This window comes from Centruroides vittatus, unplaced genomic scaffold (genome assembly GCF_030686945.1).
Source record: "Centruroides vittatus isolate TY-2023 unplaced genomic scaffold, ASM3068694v2 contig_1158, whole genome shotgun sequence".
Classification (NCBI taxonomy): domain Eukaryota; kingdom Metazoa; phylum Arthropoda; class Arachnida; order Scorpiones; family Buthidae; genus Centruroides; species Centruroides vittatus.
The window spans coordinates 836535-861823 of NW_027120744.1; the positions used below are offsets into that span (position 1 = coordinate 836535).

Genomic DNA, 25289 nt, shown 5'->3' on the forward strand with positions numbered 1-25289 from the left:
AGCCTTTATTGATTAATATTTTTTTATTAATAAATTTTTATAGAGAGAAAATTTTTTTAATTTACGAAATAATTCAAATACAAAAAATATGTCTTCACATTTCGTCGTTATTGCATCTTGGGAACATAACAGTCTTAAGGCAGAGTCGACCTTTTATTGGAGGTTTTCGTTAGCCTCAATATGTAAAACATTAAAATAAAAATTCATACGGCGATGGCACAATTATGAAAATATATTAGTTAAATAAAAATGTTTTAAAATCTTTTTCTTTGAGCAAAATCTATTTTAAATGATAAAGATAGGCATTTAATATTAGTTATATTATTGGTAGTAGTGTTTTGTAAATTTTCAATTAAAAATAAATCTCAAAAACTTCAAATATAAATGTTGTAAAAGAGTAAATCACAAGGAAAATGTCTAAGTTATAAAATAGTAACTTGTAAAATAACTTATAAACATTTTTTTAAAACTCTTTCTGCCCTGTGGGCCTTTTTTAGCAAGCCCATTACGAATTCGGCCAGACCCACAATGGGTGAGGAACAGGACCCGACATATCCGGACGGACCACACCCGGAAATTTCCTAGAGATTTTTCGACCCATCCGGATTCAATCCCGGGTCCTCAAGAGCAGTAGGATGTGGGGCCGTGATGCAGATGTTATGTATGCAGTGTCTGGATAATTGATTTTCTGGACACTGCATGCATTTGAGATTCAATTTTGTTTTCGCATAAAGCATACAGTGTATGGTAGCTTTTTATTTATCAAAACTATGCATACGTACTGTACTTATTAATATGGCGTATTGCCACACCACCTCCCAAAAAACTCTCGTAGTTTTCGATCCGTCCGGATTCCATCCCCGGTTTAAGAACCATAAGCGGTTAACCTAACCGTTCGGCCATCGGGTCGTTGAGCATATTTTATGAAAATCAACTTTCTAACAAATGAAAACAGGAAAAAATATTACAAAACTTTAATTAGTAAGCACTACTTTGAGTTCATAAAATATTAATACTTTGCGCATAGAAAAAAATAAAAAAAGCCTCGAAATAAATTAGAAAATAGGCATTAAAATATTTAATAAATGGAAATCTATTGAATGAAAGATCAGATATGAAACTGACTTGAATTTGAAAAATTAAAAAAAAAGCAACACAACCCTTGAGCGATCTTTCGAGTAAAGGATCTTTAATTTAGCGAGTGTAGCTTTATGTTTAAACTATAAATATATGTTTTATGATATAAATACCAGTGTCATAAATCTTATCTTAATTTGTGGTTCATATTAATAACAATTTATCACTATAAATAAGATACCATTTTCATTTGGTTTTTCTTATCTCAAAATATAATTTAATTTCATATCATAGTATGAATATAAAATATTAATATTTTTTTGTTTCTTACACACAATTTAGTGTAATTAATTGACAAATATTTTTATTTGAAAAAAAATTACGAAAAGTTTTAGAAATTTTTCAGATTTTAATACGACGCAACAATGAATAGTATTGTTGAATTTTATTGTTCGAATTCCATTGTTGAAATCCTACGATTCAGAAGTCGAAAGCTAATCGAGGTGAGATTTCGGTGCGTTTGCTAGCGGGATGTTTGCTGTTTAGCGCAGTCACCTCAGGAGAAAGCGCCGAATATACCCAGCAAAACATCGATGTTCAGATGTGTCCGTGACACACGCTTGCCTTTTGAATATCCCGCTAGCAATGCTATCGTTTCGGGGACTTTCGCTGGCGATTATTTACTGTCATTGCGTTGTAGCGACGTATTAAATGTCACCCAAGTGGAGAGTAATGGAAGCGAGATTTCGGTGGGTACATTTGCAATTTGCCGACCCGAGCGACATGTATTTGAATTTTCAGCAAAACCTGCTTGTCGAAATCGGCTCAATTCGGAAATTGAGCAGATAAAAGTTTTGTGGAAATACTAAGTTAAAGTAGATTTTTCGGTTATCTATTTTCATGGTTGCATGCATTGTAACGGAATGTCGTCCGGGTCTCCATTTTATTCTTGAAGAATCGCCTGGTATTTGCGGCTCGTTAGCTCAGTCGGTTAGAGCGTCGTGCTAATAACTCGAAGGCCGTGGGTTCGACACCACACGAGCCAGTCGTTTTATTTTGCAGATTCCGAACGTCGTAAACAGAGTTCACTAGAGACTTTGTTTTTTATTTATTTATTTTTTTTTTTGCATCTCAACGTAACGATAAATCTCTCATCAGTTGAACTGGAGGCTATTCATTTAAACACGCACCAACGCAGTGCAGTCTTCAGAACAGGTGCTTCAGTCAATGCGTACGACTTTCGCAGTAAACCAGAGTTTTGTTTCGTCGTAGTCGTTCGCACGTCAACGAGTCCTTTACTCATAACAGAAGCGGACAACGACGCAGCTCGGAGAGTTTCGTTGCGAACTCGAAACGGAGGTTACGAATATTTTTCGACGGACAGCAGCAGATCGACTAGCCCAAAGCGAAGAGATAAATGAAATAGAGCAGGAGTTAGATTGGAACGAGCCGAGTCGATTCCTGCTTGATGGATGACGTGTAATTATAGCGGAGTTGGCAGAGGTGGTATGAACGACTTCCCAGGTGGTATGAACGACTTCCCACGTGGTCTAATGGCTAAGATACCTGGCTTTCACCCGGGTTCCATTCCCGGCGTGGGAAATTTTTTCGCTCCTGCGTTTCTAAGTCGTCCGTTTTTCGGGCGTTGTTTTTTCGTTTTCGAAGCAATCCTACAAACTTACGTTCGAGACCTGAAGACCCGTGGAAATTTTTGCAGACGGATTTGCATGTTTGAGTGGGAGTAAAAAATAACAATAGGCAGCGCCAAGATACGGAAAAACGAACAAAAGCAACTACCAAAATTGAAGACAAAAATCTGCTCGAAAGGGACCACCATTTATTTCTTGTGTTTCGGACTTAGAAATGGTGGTCCCTTTCGAGCAGACTTTGTCTTCAATTTTGGTAATAATAATCTCCATCGGACAAAACAATTTACAGAACATAAGCAAGTTCCTATGCCGGGAATCGAACCCCGGCCACCTGGGTGAGAGCCAGGTATCCTTACTACATGGGAGCACATGTTTTTCAGAACTACAATCTCTTTCCGCTTCGCGTAGAATTCAGCGGTTGGGAGGGCAACGAGTATTCGAAAAATCTCGAGGATTTGCGATTGCGCACTCTTTTACTATTTGTTTTAACCTGATTTGTAAAATATTAATGCGTTAAAATAAATTTTAAGATAATCTGAGAAATTATCAACTAAATTTAAGTCAGCCGAATAACAGAAAAATCATTCTCGCCTGCGGGCACTAAGAAGGTCCTTTTTAGCAAGCTCATTATGAGCCTTGACAGGCCACGCTGTCCCTCTGTGATAGTCAGGCCAGTGTACAATAGTCCACGAGAGGCAGTACACAAAAAGAAATAACAACAATAATTTATTTTTTTACGTGATTAGCAATATACAGGATTCTTTCGGATTTCAACTCTTAATGTTATACAATATCCAAAACTGGGATGAGGAATCGAGCGAATACAGAACAAAAGAACGCGCTCGCTACAAATCAGAAAAGACGGACTTGTAATCTTACGACTAACTTACACTAAATTATAAACTAAAAAGGAAAGGAAGAATAGCAAGAAGTTTTAGTATGATACAGGAGGTTATAAGGAATACTCGGGTTCTCTGTTTGGAATTGATTGGCTCTTCTGGTGGAGAACCACTCTAAATCGTTTCTCGCGGATCTTTTTCGTATCGATCTCTTCGAAGATTCTCCTTATACAAGGGACGTTGTCTCTCTCTCTTTACGTTAGCGGGTTGCTTTCTCTTTCTGTAGGCCAACTTCGTCACCCTCTGTCCTTCTAGACGACGAGCAGGAGCGTAACTTTCGCACGTTTACCTTCACCGAGAGTCCGACCCAAGAATGAACCTTCTTATCGTTCTAGTAGCCTCAGAAACTTCACTTCCCATTGTTAACGTGGGTCGTGGAAAGGGTTACCCCACCCACACGAAGGAATGTTAATAGAAAATTCGAGAAAACAAAAGAAAAAACAAAGAAGTAAGAGAACTTAAAACTAAACTTATATGAATTAATTTCAAGTAACCAAAACTAAATAATTGATGTAAAAACCATACTAATTATACATTTTGAAGTTTTTCAATAATGGAGTATACCTACTATCCCTATATTCGATGCGTTCTAATTGGGATTATAAGCAGATATGCAAAATTCCAAAAAAAAATTTGGTTACATAAATTAGTAAATTTTTGATGGTGGATCGAAGGTTGGTTTGATTTTCAAATCTCGTTTTCTAAAAATTACGGCTTCGTAATTAGCCGCGTATGATTTTACATCCACGATATATTTCTAGTTGAACTATGAATCCCAATTAATGCATTCAATACCATTATCTATAAATAATATCTAAAATACTGTATTAAAAATAATTCGTGTATATTATAAAGAATAATCTTGCAATACATAGGTCAAAATGACATCTACAAATTAATATTCTCGAATAGAAAAACAAAGATAATTAATTTTTCATATTTCACAACTTTTTAATTACTTCCCTTTCATTTAATTAAGAATACACTATACTGTATTATTTAGGCTTACATAATAATATAAGCTTAAATTACTAGCATAAACTGCCCGAAATTACCTGACGCATGTTATATCTAAAACATAAGCTTTGTGGAAAATCAACAGAAATTCAAACAATGACACATTGAAACTAATCCGTATTGATATATAATTTATAAGTTCACTTTGTCCTGCTATACTAAGCTATAAGTACTAGTACATATATGTACCGTATTATTGAAAAATGGCTAATTTAGCTGGTTGGATAGCCCCTGGCTACCACTCTGGGAAGTCAAAAACCCCAGACATTTTCCAGGATGGTTCTTTCCGGATTTGTTAAATCCTGTTCCTCACCACTCGACGGCCTAACTAACTCATGATACACTGCTGCCCATTAAAAATTCTACAGCAGGAAGGAAAGCAAATAGCAGAATTATATTTACTGTGCACATACAGTATAATGGGAGGAAGACATGATTAAATTGACAGACAATTTTGAGGTACAGAGCATGCAGAAATCAGTACCCAGAGCAGCCGCCTCTGGCAGCAATAACAGTTGTAATCCGACTGGGCAACGAGTTGAACAAAGTTTGGATGGCAGGTAACTGCATGGTACAGAAGTCCATGCAGTTACAACTCTATGCCAGAGTTCATCTATCGTACTGGTTGGAGAGTGGTGGTGTGCCAGTTTCTCGATAACCACTGACCAGACGTTCTCAATTGGTGACAGAATTGGAGAATATGTTGACCAGGGCGACGGTCGAACACCCTCTGTATTCAGTAAGGTCAAGAAAGCATGGGAAACATGCAGTCGTGCATTGTCCTGGTGAAAGGTAGCCTAGACGAAGGCCTAGAAGATAGCGCACAGCGACGGGCCTTAACACATCAGAAATGTAACCGCGACTGTCCAAATTATTATACAAACAAGAGGTAACCAGGATGTGTACCCAATGGTATCCCCATACTACCATTCCAGGTGCTGGGCCTGCAAGACAATGATAAATGCCAACTGGCAATGATCGTTTCTCTCAGTGCCTCCACACACACAGATATGGCCATCATAATGCTGTACACAGAACTGGACTTCGTCTGAAAAGACGACATGATGCCACTCCTGCGTCCATATTCGTCATTGAACGCACCATTGTAGGCGTGCCTGTCTCTGCTGCAGCGTCAAGGGAAGCCTCAGCAAAGGTGATAATCCGTGGTGCTGCGGACGTCGTCGCATGACCCAAGTTCCTGACTCAGGATACGTGACGTGGCTGTACGATGCCGCAAGGAAGTGAAGAGACTAGAAGATATGTCTGTCCTCTCGGGTTACTGATCAGGGGCTTCTGCTGAGATCCTGCACGGCGTTCTGTATGACCCTCCTGGACCCATCAATTCCATATTGTCGTGACAGTCATGGGATCACGACAATGCGAGCAGTAATACCGTAGAACAACAAACGCAGTCCCAGTACGCTACGCTTCTATCACGATCAAACTCTGACACGTACTGGTAGGCATTCCTTCTTTTTACACGAGACATAACAAAACTTTTACACAAGCAACCAATGTGCGAATTGATTTCTGTATGAGAAACCAGCTTTACAATCTTCCCTTTTATATGAAATCTATGTGGTCTAACTCCTACCTGCTTTGCGAACATGCGTTGAAATGCTAATTGTGAAGGGCTAGTCGGGGACACGGAGTTTTGAAAGCATTCGTATGCCACTTAATCGACAACTAGTCGGTTAAACTAGCCCGCGGTCGTCGAATGATGGCTTCCTTAGACTTAATGAGAAACGAGAGTCTGTAAAGATCCCCTGTAAGTTTGTTTTTCCTGACACCAGCCTACTTATAGCGTTAGGCACGCTAACATTCGTTCGCGAGGAATTTCGAGTCGCGAGTAAGTTGGAAAGGCTGTCGGTTGGTGATGAGTCAAAGACGAATCCATTTAACAAATAACAATAAAATTTAATTGAATCAAATGAAAATAAAATACAAAGTAGATGGATTACAAAGGTTATCTTACATACTAACAAGTAAGACCTATCTCGCGGAGAGAGACAAGGACGACGCCAGCCAATGGGTAAGGGGGGGCAAGATGATGTAAATTGATAGAGGATATGAATCGTATGTAGGTAAAATAGAAACGATTCATAAAGTTTTAATCATTTACTATGTACCGGAAAAGAAATATCTCAAATAAAACATTTTCTTTAACTTACAAGAAGCCTAAGAAGATTATTTTAATTAAAACTTAGCATTTAAATAACTTTTTTCGAATTTCTAGGGGAGGGCAACTGCCCCTCTGCTCCTCCCCCTGGCGACGCCCTTGGAGAGAGATCAACTATTTATCATAATCTTAATTAATCCTATACGCGTGAGAGAATCTATGCGCATGAGAGAGAGTTTACATCAATCTAGATATTATACTACCTTCACTTTAGGTTTGATCTTCTTCTTTTCTTCGGTAGCGTTACATTGGGAGAGGATCATGAGGAGAAGGAAATCTGATAACGTAACTTCTATGTGCGCATTAAATGTATTGCCGACTTCTATGTGGCCTATGGCAACCTTCCTATGGAGATCTGTTGAGGAGCCTCGAGTTTGGGGCGCATACCCTATTTAAACCTCTTAATTTCTCCAAATCTCTTCCAATGGAGATGGAGCTTAAGGATCATCTGACTGGGAGTCTTTTGAGTTTAGTCAGTCTTTTAGTCATGGGAGATAAAGATCTCTCTTAGGAACTGACTGTCAACAAAGGAAACATTTTGTTTCTTGTTCTCTTTGATGTGTAACTTTGATAAAAATTTCGAATTATTATATTAAATTTTTAACAAATTTTCTATTAATTTTCTACAGTATTTTCTCTAAAATTCCCGACTCTCACACACTAATCATTTGAATATCCCAGCATGTTGTACTGTACCTTTCATGTAAATTTCGTGTTTTTTGGATGCCGCCTTTTTATTACTCTAATGGTTTGCGATACACAATATTTTTGGTTTACTCCTGGAGTGAAAACATATAAATGTTCTGGTGTGCCCAACATTCTGAAGCAAACAATACTGTATATAATTGATCATAGGAAAATTCACAAACTTAGAAAGTTCGTGATTTTCCTCGTGATCGATTATATATTGTTGCCTGAATACATTCTGGAATGCCTTACCTGAGGCATTCTGGAAATAGTGATAAGTTAAAATTACGTAAAAAGCACTGAGTTTTATAAAAATTAAGTTGTTATTATTGAAATTTAATTGTTAGACAAATCACGTTTGTTCTTTTATTGCATTGATTATGATAAATATAATATTTTAAAATTAACTGGCGCCTTCATTAATTATTACGCAATGTTTACTTATATAACTAGGCATTAAACTTAAATTATTATCACAGAGTTTCAAGGGGATGAAATCAGCTGAAGGGATGAAGTGTCCTATATACAAGGTATATACATATATACACAATGTATACAATGCACAGGTATAAATATATACTATATACTAGCATATAATAATATTGAATTTTAAACATATATTAATTTTAAATTCAAATAATTTTATTAATACACCCGAACCTTTTAAATATATAAATTTTATAATAAACTAAAATCGTATTTAAAATAACACAATACTAAAAATCTTACGCTTGTTTTAGTTTTTTATACGCCTGTTTTTTCTTTCGTAATATGTTTAGTTGTCTCATAATATAAAATAACATATACTGTATTGCAAAAGTGCATAAATGTATATTAATAAATATCTGAGAGAGAAATTTTCTTTTTCAACTTAAACCTGTTTATAATATATGATGGGGTTCATTTAATTATATAATATTTCAAAACATACATTTCCTATGTAAATTCTTGAAAATATAAATTTTCCTTATTTGTCAATTATAAAACATTGATTATTTTCATAGGTATAATTTATAGTTATTGTCGAAACTATATTTGTTAAAGATTTTAATTTGTTAATTATGTATGTATATTTATTTACTTTATATGTACTTCTTTTATATTATTTATTTATTAAAGATTAAAATCAATGAGATCGATAGTGACCCCATTACGAATCCTTGGATTCTTTGGTATGTAATGAAAGGACCTTGGAGGACCTTGCCAAATAATCGAATGGAGTTGATCGAAAGTTATTTAATGATATTTATACAATAATTTAAATATATAAATACTAGTTTATATATTATATTAATGAGTAAAATAGATACTTAACGGGTTATGATAAATTTTTAATAATCCATTCATTAAAATTAAAATACAGGACTATGCAAATTATGAATTATACAATAGTTCAATGAGGGAAAAATATTTTTATAAAGGTGTTGGCAGGTTGGACTTACACTTTCATCTTAATTAGCTTAAAAGAATTTATGCCAAAGTAATAAACTGGTTTCTGTTCTCTGTTTTCTGACGGAATAAAAACCAATGTTTTCTATACAAATTTATTAAGTTAACTAGGAAAAGTTAGAGATGAAAAAATAATACCAAAGTGATTTATTTTGTAGAAATTAATAACATATTTTTTAAAGGTAGAATTATAGTAATTATTTAATTTGATTATTTATTTGGTTTTTAATTATAATTAAATCGGTATCCGAATAAATTTTCTAATTAAGGTCACAACAAAATAAATAGTATTAAGGTAATTAAATCAGCAGATTCTTTGTTAACTTTTCTTATGTTTTTCAATAATTTTTTGAATATTGTTATATAACTAAGGGTTAAAACTTTTTTCTTGCCTAATTATTTAGTTAATAGCTAATAACCAATAGCTAATTATTTAGTTTAAAATTGTAAATTTATAACCATTCAAGATACATTATTCCGTTTTAAAATAAATAATTAATAAAAATAATTAAGCAATTTATGTAAACGTTATTAGCATGTTTTGCATCTTTAATATGTCAACATTTCGTACAAGGAAAAATAAATTTTTCTTTAAATATTAAATTCAAAAAATCCTAAAGTATAATATTCATGAAATGAAAGCAATAGAAAATATATCGAATATCTAAAATAGCGTTTGTAAGTTATAATATTTACATAATAAATTATTATTCTGATATAACCCAGTTTGTAGACTAAGAGTTTTTAAGTTCATAAATGAGGTCATGAGTTGAGTTGCGAAATGGTAATTTGCTAGTTTTAACGCAACGCTTAGTGAAAACATTTGTCTTTCAATCGTTATTATCCTTAAAATACCTTGTAATGCTATAATTAATCAATGATTTATATCCTTTAAATTATCAATAATTTGAAGTAAATTTGTTTAAGCGAAATTGTTTGCTTTTGAATCATAATTTCAATTGGGTTAACACAGAAAAATATGTTCATCGTTTATATATTTATAAAAAGAGAAAGGATAAGTTTTATTTATTTATATTGAATGGAAATTTAATATTTAAAACGTTTCACTATAAAATTGAAGTTCAAGAATTGTTTGAATAGCATTAATTTCTATCGATAGCTGCATAAAATGTTACAATAATTTTACGTTATTAATTATTGTTTAAGATTATAATATATCATTAGCTCCAGGTATGTATAATACTTATAAACTTATAAGAATGTCATTATTTAATTTTCATTCGTCGCAATCGCTGTATAATATTACACAAACTTTCGAAAAACTAATAAGACAGGAAAGTGTGACGAAGAAAAAATTTCGAAACACCCAATAGAAAATGAAGAATACATCTACATTGACTTGTTTTATAATACTTTTACTAGCGAAGGAAAGAAATTCATTCAGATTCGTTCCAAAGCAATAAGTATGTATTCTATTTATTTCTTTATATATTATCACGTTTTAAATAATATATTATTTAGTACGACGCTTTCATTTAACCTACTAAAAAAGTATCATTTCATCGTTCGGTTTAGCATATTTTTTGACTAAACACCTGTTGAGTTTATAAGAAATTCAATTAAGAATTTCTAATTATAAAATAAAAGAATTTAAAGTTTTAATCAAATATCAGAATTGTTAAAGCTAATTTAGGTAAATTAGCTTTATACTATAACTTTATAATATAGCTTTATAAATTATATAGGTATATAATTCAAATAAATAAACTAGGCTTATTATTCTTGTCGATTTAATTTCAATCATTATAAGCTATTATGATTCAATCACGTATAAGTTAATATTATGCATTTATTTCTTTAACAGCGCGGTAAATAAATAACGTTAAGATTCTTTTGTTGCGCGAAGAATCGAGTCCGAATCTCGTATCAACACGTGTGACGTTATGTAGGTTCAAATATTTATAAAGTACCGTACAACGTTTTAAATAAATAATTCAAAGTTAATGAAAAGTATTTAGCGCAGAACAGTGTTTATATAGCTGCCGAAGAATTATAGAATTCTAAAAGTTTTATCGTGTAATAAATATTTGGAGACAGAACGTCGTTTTCTATCTTTCATTATGCTGGCTGATTCAGTATAGATTACAGTTGGTTTTGAAAATTAGATAGCTTAGTTTTGTTATTACAATACAGAAAGGCCAATGTAAATGTATGATCGATCATATTTTTTGGATTAATGATAGATTCAGTAGTTATGTTTTCTTTCTTCATATTAATATTAAAAACAATTCAAGTCACTCAAAGGATGGGTTAAAATAACTCTTTCTGTCCTTTTCTTATATTGAGTACTATAAAGAACTAAACTTTTCATATCTGGTCTCGATTTTCACTTATTTAATTAGTCTTCGTTTGAGACTAACGGACAGGACGACGACGACGACGACGACGACAGACAGACAGTGGACATGTATAGATCTGCAATTTGAAAATTGCAGTCCAATTATTGTTTAAGAAAATTAATATTTAAAAAATAATTTTATTGCAATACATTTATTTTTCGATTTTATTTTAATGAATATAACAGTCAATAACGATATTAGGCCTACAGTTTTCTAAAATCAATAGTAAAATAATTCATTTATATTTGCGACAAACGTAAAATATCATAATATAAACTTTTGTAGTTATTAAAGTACAAAAGTTTATATTTTTCTGTAAGTAAATATAAACTATTGTTGCTGTTCCACGGGACTTAATGACAGCAAATTCATTCAGAAGATTTCACTCATTGTAATCGTGTATATTATCAAGCAGTCATCATTAATTACCTGTAAGGTTTAAGGGAAGAAGGGAGTTACGAAATGTACACCATTGTACACATTGGAGAGGGAAGTAATTGGAGCATCGCTTAACGTGGGCAGTTTTAGTGATATTAGTGGCATACGAATTTGTTTTTATAAGTCTACTTACTAGTCACATAAATAAACTATCAGTTTGAAAATATTGATATGGGCAGAACTTTTTAGTCACTTCTTCAATATCCCTATTGTACACGTAATTAAAGGGGAGGGGTTTGGCAAAAACTAAATCGTTGTACAAAACAGGGAGAGAAGGGGTCAAAAGTGGCTCAAAAATTGTATACGTAATTAATGGACGGTCCCCTTAATAATATACACGAAGTGAAGATCTACTAAGCTGTTCCAGTTGACTACAGCGTCAGTGAAGATCCTTACGAATATCCGACTCGAGTTGATTATTTGACTCGAGAAATGTTCTTATGTTGATTCGTAGAAAAGCACACCTCCACACTCGAATTATACACTATTTACAGTTTACTTACAAATTCAGAATATAGATTACACAAGTTAGAAATATAGTATGCTCAGGATGATGACACGAGGTACATTAAACAACAGGTTGTCCTCTTCCGGGATTACTAAATTTTGGAGAGGCCTAGTCGCCTGATGGAGTCGGCTAAACTGCGTGGTCCGTTCCCGTCTCTACACTACCCGTTCCAGAGAATTCTCTAAGAAGAGAGACACTCTCTCTAAGCTCTGCGGGTTGTCCAAGTGTTAGAGCCTCCCACGTCCAGTTTCTTGCCCTGCTCTCCTCCTCTCTCCGTCGTCCCGTTATTTATAAACTTATTTGGCGGAAACTTTCAACCAATCACAATCCTTCCTTTCATCTGAAACTTTCCAGGACGTCGGTGGAGGACCGCCGAGTCAAGCTCACAATCGCGTCCGCTTTTGTTTACATTTTCTTATGTTTTTTTTTCTCTAATAGTTTAACATATGGCAAACGGTCCTTCGCCTGACCACCCGTGAGGCCAATAAACAGAGCGACGCTCCCTTTGTTCTCCCTCCTGTTTACAAACAAATAATGCAGGTGGTGGTAATTTACAAGGCCATGTGACTTTTGACCTTACTCTGTTAAGAGACAACCTTTACACACGATTACAATTAATATTGATGTAATATGATGTTACGATTAAATAACGTACTTAATTCAAAAATTACATTTTGCAATGCTCCATAAAAATAATTTGATTGATTATTAGACTTTTACACTAAATTTTAGCACCAATATAATGAAGAGTACTGTTATGCTTTGGTTTTCGTAGAATGTAAATAAATTGTCATTAAGCATTGTATAACTTTATAATTCGCAGACAAGCCAATTATACTGTATACCGATACCTGGATTATACTCTATTTTCAGTCGCTTATTGCCCACCAGTGTTGCTTATTGCCAACTATTAGTGTTCAGTGGTTTTAACAAAACCACTGAACACTAATAGTTGGTTGTGGTTTAGCGTTTCGTCAATGGGCTGGCCGTGTGGATTTTCTGAATTTTCTTCATATTTGTAACACCTAAACAGAGGCCAGTTTCTTATTGAAAGTCTCCCCTACGCATGCAAACATCCTCCTCGTCAGATTGCCTACGAGTCGCGTTGCCGCATGCAAACAACAAACTGACGCTTATTTGTTCAGTTCGTGCATCTTCTTTCTACTTAGCATTTGAAATCAAACGCAAATGATAATAATTTTAAATATTTTTTTCTATCTAATGAAATAACCATTACGTTATTATATGTTATTGGACTAGTTATATATAGAACTACATAGCACTTTTCTACTACATAATTATAATAATAAATTGTAGAACTAAAGTAGTAGAACGTATTATTTAGATTATACATTAATTAATAAGTGCAACTGTTTTAAATTTTATCAAAAGAATTCTTAATAAATTTATTGTTTAAAAAACACGAATTCATTTTCAGTGTGCAGAATAATAATTGCAGATTTTAATATATTACTGAATGCTAAAATACGCTTCAATTTTTACTTTTCATATTATAAAATTGAAATGGAAAATTCAAATTATTTTTTTCACGAAAAGACCGAGATCCGAATACAGTAGTTGGGATTATAGTTTTCCGAGAGATATTATGCTGATAGATATTAAAAATCAAATATTTTCCGTATTTATAGAAGAAGATATTTATAGAAAATTCAAGAAAGCAAAAATAATAAATAAATGCTATAAAAATAACTATTCAAAAATCTAATGTAAATTCGCAAACTTTACTTTTTTAAATTATCATCATCATTGCATAGCTCCAAGAGTAATTTATCTTCAGGTTTACGTGTTTTATTACACTCAAGGGCGGATCTACATAGGGACTAATAGAGCTTGAGCCCTGGGTCCCCAAGTGTGAAGGGTGAAGGGACCACAAAAATTGAATTATCATCATAAATTTTTAATACTTTTTCATTAACAATGAGCACTTATCGTATAGTAAAAAATAGTTAATGATATAATATAATGATAATTTATAGTATTATTTTTTATTGTAATAAATGTAACGTAATTGATCAGTAATTAATCAATGTAAATTTCTTTATTTCTTATGTTTTTTATGATAAGATATAAAGTTTGTCATTCAACACCATTTCATAAATAAATATATTTCAACTCTGATTTTGATGTTGTTAAAAATAAATTTTAAATCCCAATTTAAAGATTCTTAATCTAAGAAAAAATGTGCCTCATTAGACTTCAGTGAACCCTAAGCCCCGAAAAACTTAGATCCGCCCCTGATTACACTCCATGTTTGAAATGAACTCTGAATCTTTATAAAATTTCTATCCTTTTATCTTTATATCCAAGCACAAAAAAGGTTGATTTTTATTATAATAGTGTTAAATCTTGAAAGACGGCACTCAAAAGAATAGAAAATCTAAAATAATGACTTTTTCAGAATTTAAACACCGCGACTAAAGTATTATTAGATGAGTGAAATCAATATTCATACACCTTCATACTCATATTACATGCTGTATTGAAAATTCTTTAAATTCTTCGCGTAGTTTCTATTAAATGCATCATATTTGCATTTAATTAATAAGATTAAAATCACAAATTACAAAATAAAATTCCTAATTCAAAACAAAGTTTTTAAAAGTTTTTCAAAAAATTTCTAATCTCAGCTTTCGAAAAGACCACTAAAATAGTAATAAAAAATTCATAGGTTAGAAGTAAAAGTAACTTTATGATTTTGTTATAATTTTCTTAATAGAACAAATTCATAAATTTGCATTGAAAAAATTGAATGAATGAAAAAAATAATAAAATAATAACTAGTTATAATATCTACAAAATTCAAAAATACATTTTTCTATGATATTCGCATCACTCTTTTAAATATTCTCATTTCATTCTCATTCATTTTTAACGTTAAGTTTTTGTTTCCTTTTATTTTAAAAAATTGAAAAAAGAATAGGATTATTGGAAGCTTGATTGATATTGATCTGTTAAGAGTAACGTCAATGAACGTGTTTTTTTTATGAATTTATTAAAAATATAATCATTAACATTTTCTTTGCAATATATCAAGAAATATTCTGTGCAATATAACTGTAATGTAAATTGATACTCTCATATCTTTTAAAATAAATCATTTTAACTAGTTATAAGTTGTTTCATAATGAAAAACTATTCAACGTCATATTTGACTTATCTGTTGCATTTATTTATTACATCAGTTTGTATGTAAAAAAATAATCTCATGCTCTAAAAACGAGCCGCGTGCTAAAAAAATGAGAACAGTAAAAAACTTGTCACTAGAAATTTAAGTTGCCTTTATTCCAGCTTTTGCAAATACTAAATGATCACCGAAAATCCCGTGTACTGGCCTGTTCGGTGATCATTTAGCATCAAAACAACATATCGTTTTTAAGAACGGAATTTATAATTTTTTACCGTATAGGTATACTTCGTAGAGCGTATGACGAAACAGTATATTAAAGAAGAACAGAACGGGTAAAAATAAATATAAGTTATATATAATGTACTGTTTTATTGATATTAAAAACTGTTTTGTTTGAATTGCCAAATGGGAGGGGTTAAACCCCAAATCCCGGTCATAACCATGTGCATAGCCTTGTTACCGAAAGACAAAATAAAAGTAAAGAACACGAATAATATAAAAGAAGGATATTACTTTCAGTTCTTAGAATTGGAAATAATATAGAATGTTTATTATATGATAAAGTTCATCTACTAAAGTGCTAATTTTATTTTAAGATAAGAATTCTCTAAATGTTTACTTGTTCGTTAAATGTTGCGTACTTTGATGTGACATGTAATTGTCCGCTAGATGCTGGACGTAACCGGTATCCCGCCTATATGAAGATTCGAGAAACCAGTTGCAACCTCTTCAATCGAGTTTACGGCGGCCACATAGCGCAGAATCCCGATAGCCTCATCCTCGGTTGAAGTTTTGGAAACCTCCAGCACTCGTGGAAAATCCAAGAGATCGTAGCCCGGACTCGATCCCAGATTTCTTAGAATTGCAAGCAAAAGTTAACCCACCGCGTCTATCACGCCGACTCTACAAACTATACTTTCTACTTCTTTTCTCTTCTTTTCTGGCTCTTTCTGCCTTGTGGGCATTAAGAGAACCTGTTCCCACTCCATTGTGGGTTCACTCAGACCCAAAATGGGGCCACCAGATGATGACAAAACCCGACATATCCGAAACGTACTCCCCATTAAAAATTCTTGAAGTTTTCGAAAACAGTATTTGAATTCGGAGTTTTCCAAGTTTGCAGGTAAGTATAATACGTAACTCAATCTGTAACAAATCTCCACAAGAAAAAATCTAAATGTGTTAAATCCGTATCCGGGGAACGTGGTGGTCATGCTATTGGTGTACACTGATCAATCCATCGCTCTGGGAATCAGTTGATCACACTGAGGTGGGAGTTTTCAGTGCAAAAGTTTATGTAAATGAAATTTGTGTATGTGGCTTATTTTAGCATTTTAAAATATTGTCCAAGTCTTTTGAATAAATTTTTATTCTCCTACAAAGACAGTTTTGAAACATCCTGTATTACAAACCGATGACATTTTTAAGAATACAGTACTTTTTTAAAAAAATTTATTGTTTTTGATTTTTTCATAGAACTTTGTACACATTTGAAGAATTGTGAAACTGTTGAAGAACGCGATGCTACCTTTAATTATAATTTGAATTGCACAGTTTTTTAATGAGCCTTGATATCAGATTCTGACACTTACCGAAAATTTTGATTAATATTCAAAACATCTAACTAGGTTGTCATGAAATTACCTTTGTTTTAAACACAATTTTTTTTTTAAATTTCAGAATTAAATTATATTTTTACTCAAATAGATAGATGAAACAAACTAACGTAACACTTAGGCGATCAGCCAAGGAATGGCCCTATGACAGATCGTCCAAATGTTGCACTACCTCATTCCATTCCCAAAAGAACCGTCTATGGGAACTGGTCTCTATTTAGGTGGTAGATACGTGAAGAAAACCTGGAAAACTCCATGTTACTGGGCTAGCCACATGCAGTTCTCTCCTTGATCAGACGCAAACCTGAGGTCAATACCAGTGTTCAATAGTTTTATCCACTCAGCCATTGAAAACTACTTTATTCGGCATTATTTTAAGTCTATACGATCTAACATAATTAGACTCATTACAGGTGAGTTTGATGCACAATTAGTTTGATTAATAAGAACAAGGAATGGGGAACCAAAGCAGATCCATACTGTTCATTATAAATTATACAGTAGGATATGGATTGGACTCGAATTTGCATGCGTAACCATCTGGCCGATTCCGAAAGTTCGAATATGGAATCAAAAATTACATTAGTTCGGATTATCGAGAATGTACTGTATTATGTAAATACAGTAGAGCGTCGATAAGTGGAACCAATTGGGGACTGGGGTCCTTCCAGTTAATGATTTGTTCCAGTTTCCGACTTTGTACGAAAAAATACATTAACCTGTCCGATGTTCAAATTTTTCTCCGTTGCGTATCGCTTCGTGTTGAATTTTCGTCGATTTTAAGCCTAACGAAAATTTTTATAATAATCATCGAGGCTATCGTATCGTTAAAAATTATTTCTGCATTTTGTACAAACAAAATAAATATATTAAAGAATATAAAAAACATGAAAATTATACTTTAGAAGTAAATTTAGTATCAAAAACATTCGATTCAGCACGACACAGTCCGACTGAAAATCGTTCCACTTTCCGGCCATTCCACTTACCGACGTTCCACTTATCGACGCTCTACTGTATTGGTTATTTGTACTGTATTTGAATATTTCTTTCGCACAAAACCATTTATCTATTACGCCCTTTTTCTTAAATAGAATAAATAAAATCTTTTATCATAATTCAGTAGGAAATCTAAATATTAGTGATTATGTTCGTTAAGATATTTGCTGACATTTAATATATTTTGCATTTTATGTATTCTTGTCATTTCGAGACTGCTAATTTTATTCGTTTACAATAATTTTTTCGTGTTAAAATTATTGTACAATTTGTGTGGAGAGAAATTTTCCTAAATATGAAAATTCCCGAGTTGAGAAATGCTTGTGCTCTTTGCTAAGAAAAACACCCAATTTTATGCTTAAGCAATAAGGCAATATTAAGCAATACCTTTCAATATTTATTTCTTATGCAGCAAATAAATCTTCCTGTTTTCGATTGTTTGAGTATACATTTCAGAAAATAAATACTAACATTTGGCAAATGGTTAAATATTGATATATCGAAGTGATAATACTTTATAGCAACTTTATTTATTCTTAACAAGTTTAAAAGTTTGTTCATTATTGTATATTTTAATTTACACTTTATTTTTCGTTTATAAGGCTATTTCAAAATAGTAAATAAAGATATATTAATTACTTTCATAATTAATTTTGAAATTCTATAATTTTACTTGTTTCTTATTGCGTGTATTGAAATATAAAAAGAAAAATGTTTTGGATGTTTTAAAAATTATGGATCACTTCATATAAGGGTCGAGTTTCTAAATATAGAATAGATCTCTTGACCAAAGAAATAGCAAGTTATACAATAGTTGAAAACTGATATATTAAAGTATTTTTTATTTTAGTTTGCAATTAAAGTTGCAAATGCTATTGATATTTTAATCTTTGCTTGAAATTAGCTAACAGTTTCAAGCAAAGATAATAAAATTACAAAAATAGCATCTGTCTTGGCGACGATAATGAAAATTTTCACCACTTTGAAAATTGTATCTTTTAAATAATTTTTTAAATTTAAAATAGTTCTTTAATCGTTTAATATTAAATTTACCAATAACAATGATGATGCTATATATATAATGATGCTAAAAAATAGATTTTATCGGATCTATGTTCTAAATTTCAGTCGTAATCATTCCTGTTTATACAGATTATTCATTTTTAGTACAATGCACCGACAAGTAAAAAGAAAAGCTTTTATTTTATAAAATGCATCAATTATTAATTATTGTGCAAATTATGAGATTCCAAATTTTTTGATTAAATACTTTTGCATAACTCACTATTTTGTTTTGTTAATAATACATACAAAACACCAAACAATGTCGATTACACGTTTAAAACTGATTTCCAATATCGATTTAAACTTTAGAATACAGTATAAAAATATCGAAGAGAACATTAATTGGGTTTACAGGTACCAGTGAAAATCTACTAAAATCTCTACTTTTACAGACATTAAGATGACTTAACCTAATGAGAATATTTCTAGTGTCTATTAAATCAGAAGTTGGCCTACTTACTATTTATCTCGTAACATGTTGGTGAGAAAATCGTAGTATTGCAGTATATTGTATTAGAGATTACTAAATATCAAAGTCATTTATAAAAATAAAAATATTTTATACTTTAATTTTGTAAAATTAATTTGACCTCAGCTCTCTCCCGGCTATTATAATTATATTCTCTTTTTATATAGGCTATTTAATATATATAATGCCATTAATTTCATTTGTGAGCCTTACCTTGAGTGATATTATATATATTTTACGGTCAATGATATTAACAAATCATTAACGTTAATAGCTGGTCTATAATGTTTCTCTCAATATTGTACGGCAAAAACATTATTGACCGGCCGTTAATGTAAATTTCCAGTTTTATTCGGAGGATATTTACCGTATTATGCCAATTTTCCGGGCATTCTCGTTATTGGCTAACGGTATTAAGCACTGTTGTTACTCAAGATTATGCAACACTAAGTTAACTTTAAAAAATATTTATTTTCAACATTTTTATTTATTTATTGTTGCAACCCAAACTAGCATTGTAGTTTGAATTGCGCAGTTTATTAGCAAAGTGACAGTTGCATTTGATAGTTTAGCATTTTGTTTTGCAATAGTATTGCTGATGATGATGCTTCTTTTAACTGATGATGAAGAATAGATGATGTTGCTTCCTTCAAACTTATTTCTTTATCCGCTGACGACTTTAATAAGTTATTTAACAGTTTTTCTTGACAAGGGAAAACTGAGAATGTGAATATTATTGTTTTAGAATACTAATAGGAGTGCCTGAATAAAAAATAGTTTGTTTTTTAATTTTTACTACTTTTAAATAAAATAATTATAAAAAAACACATGAACTAAGGTTTCCACGCGTCCTACTTTTAGAAGGACAGTCCTACAGTTATGATGGATGTCCTACATATCCTATTTTACATTTGTAAATAAAAAAAAAAAATTTATGTTCAAAAATTAAGTCATTTTAAAAAAATTCAAAAGAGAAAGAATATTCAAGTAATTTTTAAATATACATATAGAATTTTGTGAACACAATAAAAATTTTTGTTGACAACAGTATTTTCTTCCAACAATGAAAAGTTCGATTTTAGTGCAAACTTCCATTTTTGGTCCAGGCTGGAAGCACTAAAATCGACATTGGATTTCGTTGAACTTATCAAAGCAGAACTGCTTATAAGAGTCAATTGTAAAAGCAGTTGCAGCATAAAACAGTTATTTGAAAAGGAAAGAATGATGTACGACACAACTATTAAAATATACGAAGAATAATAAAAAAAAGTTCAGACAAAATGAACAAACAATATATATCTATATATAAGGCATTATATTCAAATTAGTAATAATGATTACCTAAATTGTATAGCGTTATATTAAATTATACTTAATTTTCACCTAAATTTATCTGAAATAAATCATAATTTTCTTATAAATATACCTAACTTTCTTTTACTAAACCCCCTTTTTTGTTGCCGATTTGTCCTATATTGAGCATCTCAACATGTCAACAAGAACACAATATGTCAAAAATAGCGGCGGGTTTTTCTAACCACTCTTGCGTAAACTTACAAAATTCGTAGTTGTCTTTAACGTTCGTAACTACTGTTAATAAATTTCTTGACAACCTCCTGCACGATCCACATCTGTTATAGGCGCAATCCGGTAAAGTTCATCACGTTACTTTCGAAAAGTTTTCATTCACATAATACGAATGATACCTGTATTCCTATTCTTTAATCTAGAGGGTTTAGGGGAGTAGAAAATAAGAAATAACTATAGTCATACAGAAGATTGGGAGATAAAGATAATGTCCAACTGCTGTTGTTAGAATCAACATTACCCATCTCTGTAGTGCAATAACGTTATTGATCGGACTATAAAGCGTTATTTTCCAATATTTTTAAACGATAACGTTATGGTCCGGTCATTGGCATCATTTCTGATATTAACAACAGTTCCTATAACATATAAGCCTGTATGTTTTATATGTTGTAGGCCTATGTTATATATATATATATATATATAACACATTTTACATTGATTTTCTAAGTTATATTTTATATATGTTTATATATACAGGTACTCCTCACTTTACGACCAAGTTCCGTTCCGACGACTACGTCGTTAAGCGAATTGGTCGATAAGCGAGGAGCTTGCGCCGGGAATATAGATCGTTGTAAAATTATACAAATTATGCAACAAACTTCAAATTTATTCATAAAAGGACTATTATAGTACGCTATTAGCCTATTATAGTACTAAAAAACAATTATAGTACGCTTAGTGCGCATGTCACCTTTCGCCACTCAAGCTGAGAATGGGGATTCCCCGAATGGCAGGTCGTAAGTGCGAGTGGTCGTTAAGCAGATAGGTCGTAAAGTGAGAAGTACCTGTATATAATATAACTTGTAAAATATGAAAGATGTTTATTTCTTGAAGATTAATACATGCCAATGTTTTTAGTTTTCAATTTGTTTTACTGTCTTTTTTTTCAGTTAATAAATTTTATTTCTGTAATGAAAGTTACTTCCACGTAGTAAGCAACTGTAAGCAAACCAAATTAAATTTAAATTATTTATCACAAATGTTCTTTTTTACACTGTTTTAGGGTTTTATGTTTATTAATATAAGTTTTTAATGATATAATATATTATTTCAATTATGTTCGATTATTTTGGAAATATTAAGTTTATTTAAAATTTGAATGTATCATTTTTATTTCTAATTGTACCTCATTTGTATTATCTTTCATAAAGAGAATGGAGAACAAATTAAAAAGTTTTTTAAAAGAAGTACATATCGGTAGAATGGTGCCTGCTGATAACGGAAATTCAATGAAAATAAAACCGGAATGGTTTGATCAGAAGAAATTTGAACGTGTTCGTAATATCTTTTTGAATAATTTTTGTAGGTACGTATAAAATATTATATTTTAAGAATGTTTTAAAAATTCATATTTATATTCCGGAAAATTTAATTTAATAGAAATAAGAATGTGATATAAAATAAATGCCTCTAGGAAGTGGAAAAATAATTTCATGTAATCAGCATTAACAAGCATGATAATGATATAGACAAGATAAGAATAACATAAAAGACGACATATTCTCTTAGATAAGCTGTAAACAAATAGTGCAAAATATGTCGTAATAAGCGCATTACCTTTACGAAAAGATGAACGTTTAATACACATTTACTGCTAGAAATACTTAAGAAATAAATATAACTAGTGTCATACATTAATAGACTATTATAGAAAGATCCAGGTTCAATTCCGACCTTGTTTTCCGAAAATTTCTATTGGTATTTACTGTAGAACGGAAAATTAAGAAACAAAGTAAAATGATAATTTAATATTATATGTGAACTTCAACCATTGATAAATACAACTCTCATTTAAATAGATTTAATAACAATTAATCATTAAGTATATTTAAATATCTAAACCATTATAAATTAATACTAGACTAATATTAATCCTAATAAGTTAATTTCGATTTTTTAATCATCGATATTATTTATAAAAGTAACGATTATATTAAATTTTATTAAATATTTAAAAAGTTTGATAAGATTTAATATTGATTTACAAAATTTTAACGATGTATTAATATCTAAGGCTTCCTTTTCTTATTTTTTCAGTATTTGCATGGCACATCTTTGTGGCTTAATTCTTATATTTATGTATACGCCAACAATAGAACCGTTTCTCTATACTGGGAAGTCGGGCACTATTCCAGCTTTGTTACATCGTTATATCATCACTTGCAAGCATGTAATTAGCTGGTATGTTGGAGATATTTGGAATCCAAAGAATTCTGCTCACAAATCGTTAATTACTGTAAGACAGATGCATAAAGAAGTTGCAAAAGCTCTGGATTCTCCGTCCTACGATAAACCTAAACTAAAAGACGCTTTATTTTTCTCGCAAAGCGGAATGGCAGCAACTCAATTTGCATTCGTTGGGTGGATGATTGCATATCCCGAAAAGATTGGTTTATATTGCAGTAAAGAAGAATCAGAATGTCTGATTCATTTATGGAGATGCATCGGATATTTATTAGGCATGGACGATCGATTTAATATATGTGATGGAAACTATGAAGAATCATTTCAACTATATAGAAAAATAATCCATGAGGATATAAAATGGAGACTATTGAAACCAAATGAAGAAGGAATGGCTATGAGTAAAGATATTGTTACAGCATTAAGAACAGAGATTCCTTTAATGAGTTGGTTAGGATTAAGAAGATATTGGTTCGAAATTCTCGAACTACCAGTTGATTTTTCATTGGGCTTGTATGATATTATATGCTATTGGTTTTATAACTTACTATTTGGTGTTCTCTTAAAAAATTGGTTTCTACGAAAAATCGTAAACAAAATTAATTTGATTGTGTTTGAAAGAGTTTTGGAAAAATTGACTAAAAATGAATGAATTGATTATTAAAAATTTATTTTACGTTTTCCTAAAGTAAGCTTATATTAGTTTATCAACTCGATACATTCAAAAATTCATTAGAATGTAAATAAGTTGTAAATTACGAAATTAATGTCTTTTTATTTACATAAATGTCATCTAGTATATACACATCTCATTTGTTATATAAACATTTACTTTTCTTATTCATTACTTATCGTTTATTATTAAATTTTATAGCAATAAAAGGCATACTTATTTTTTAAATTGGAATATAATGAATTAATAATAATCCAATATCAGTAGATAAAATTGTAAATAATGTCAAAATGCTGCAGTTAAAATATTAAACATAAATATTTAAACAAATTCAACGTTAGTAGCTTTGTATATAATCATTTTTAAACTTTTTTATTTTACAAATTTAACCCTCCGTGAGTCGCACGGGTCTTACAGACCCGGCGCGAACTTTAGTTAAAATTTTTTAATATTGAATATTTTCCAAAAAATCTGAAAAAATTAATATTCTTCCAACTTTCTAACCCGATTACCATGCTGTTAAATTTTTTTGAATAGCAACGCTCATTTTTGAGAAAAAAAATACTTTGGGTCTGTCAGACCCATGCGACTCATGATGGGGGTAAAAAAAGACCGTTTAATTTGTCGCCGTTGCCGATAGCAAGTGTCGCAATAACTTTATCGCGTTTAAGTTGTCGCGCAGTGTTTATTAAATCCTATCATATCGTTATTTATTTGTATATTTATATTTTTGTTTTTTTTGTTATAATATTGTTTTTAAAAGTAATGTCTAATTAATTTTTTATTATTTTAATTATTCTTTATTCTTATCATATAATTTTTATTTATCACTTTTATAATTAATTTATGATTATTCCTCGTTTATTAGGCGATGCAAGTTGGCTTTTTTTCACTTTTACTAACTAATCAGAAACTTGTGAAAACAGTCTAGCTATAAAATTCCGGGAAATATCCTGCCTTCTCGGAAATGATCTTGAAAATCGAATTTACACAATCGCTATAAATTCTTTTGTTTTAATCGCGTTATAAGTTATAAATTGCTAATTAAATGTTCGACAGTGTTCAGATAAATAAACATTAAAAAATAAGATATATGGAAAATAATTACAAATACGCGACAATCATATCGCATAGCTATAATTATTCTATAATCTAATAATCCGGATTAATCTGATAAAAATATTTTTAATTATAATCTGCTTTTATTATTTATTCATTCTTTATCGCGGCACAACAAAACAAACCTAAAAAGTTAGCCCGATCTACATAACAAGTAATT

The 25289-nt window shown here is 31.2% G+C and overlaps 1 protein-coding gene and 1 non-coding gene across 2 annotated transcripts; both read left to right on the plus strand.

The window, feature by feature from the left end:
• The first annotated feature begins 2049 nt into the window (after positions 1-2049).
• On the plus strand, positions 2050-2122 carry TRNAI-AAU (transfer RNA isoleucine (anticodon AAU)). Its single transcript has one exon. It is a non-coding gene; the product is annotated as a tRNA-Ile (tRNA).
• An 8239-nt stretch (positions 2123-10361) lies between these two features.
• LOC136979749 (uncharacterized) lies at positions 10362-24025 on the plus strand. The gene is made up of 3 exons (XM_067275775.1): positions 10362-10381; positions 22305-22459; positions 23191-24025. Exons 2-3 carry the CDS (start codon positions 22308-22310, stop codon positions 23987-23989), a joined length of 951 nt encoding a protein of 316 aa, XP_067131876.1. The 5' UTR covers positions 10362-10381; positions 22305-22307; the 3' UTR covers positions 23990-24025.
• Positions 24026-25289: the final 1264 nt, after the last annotated feature.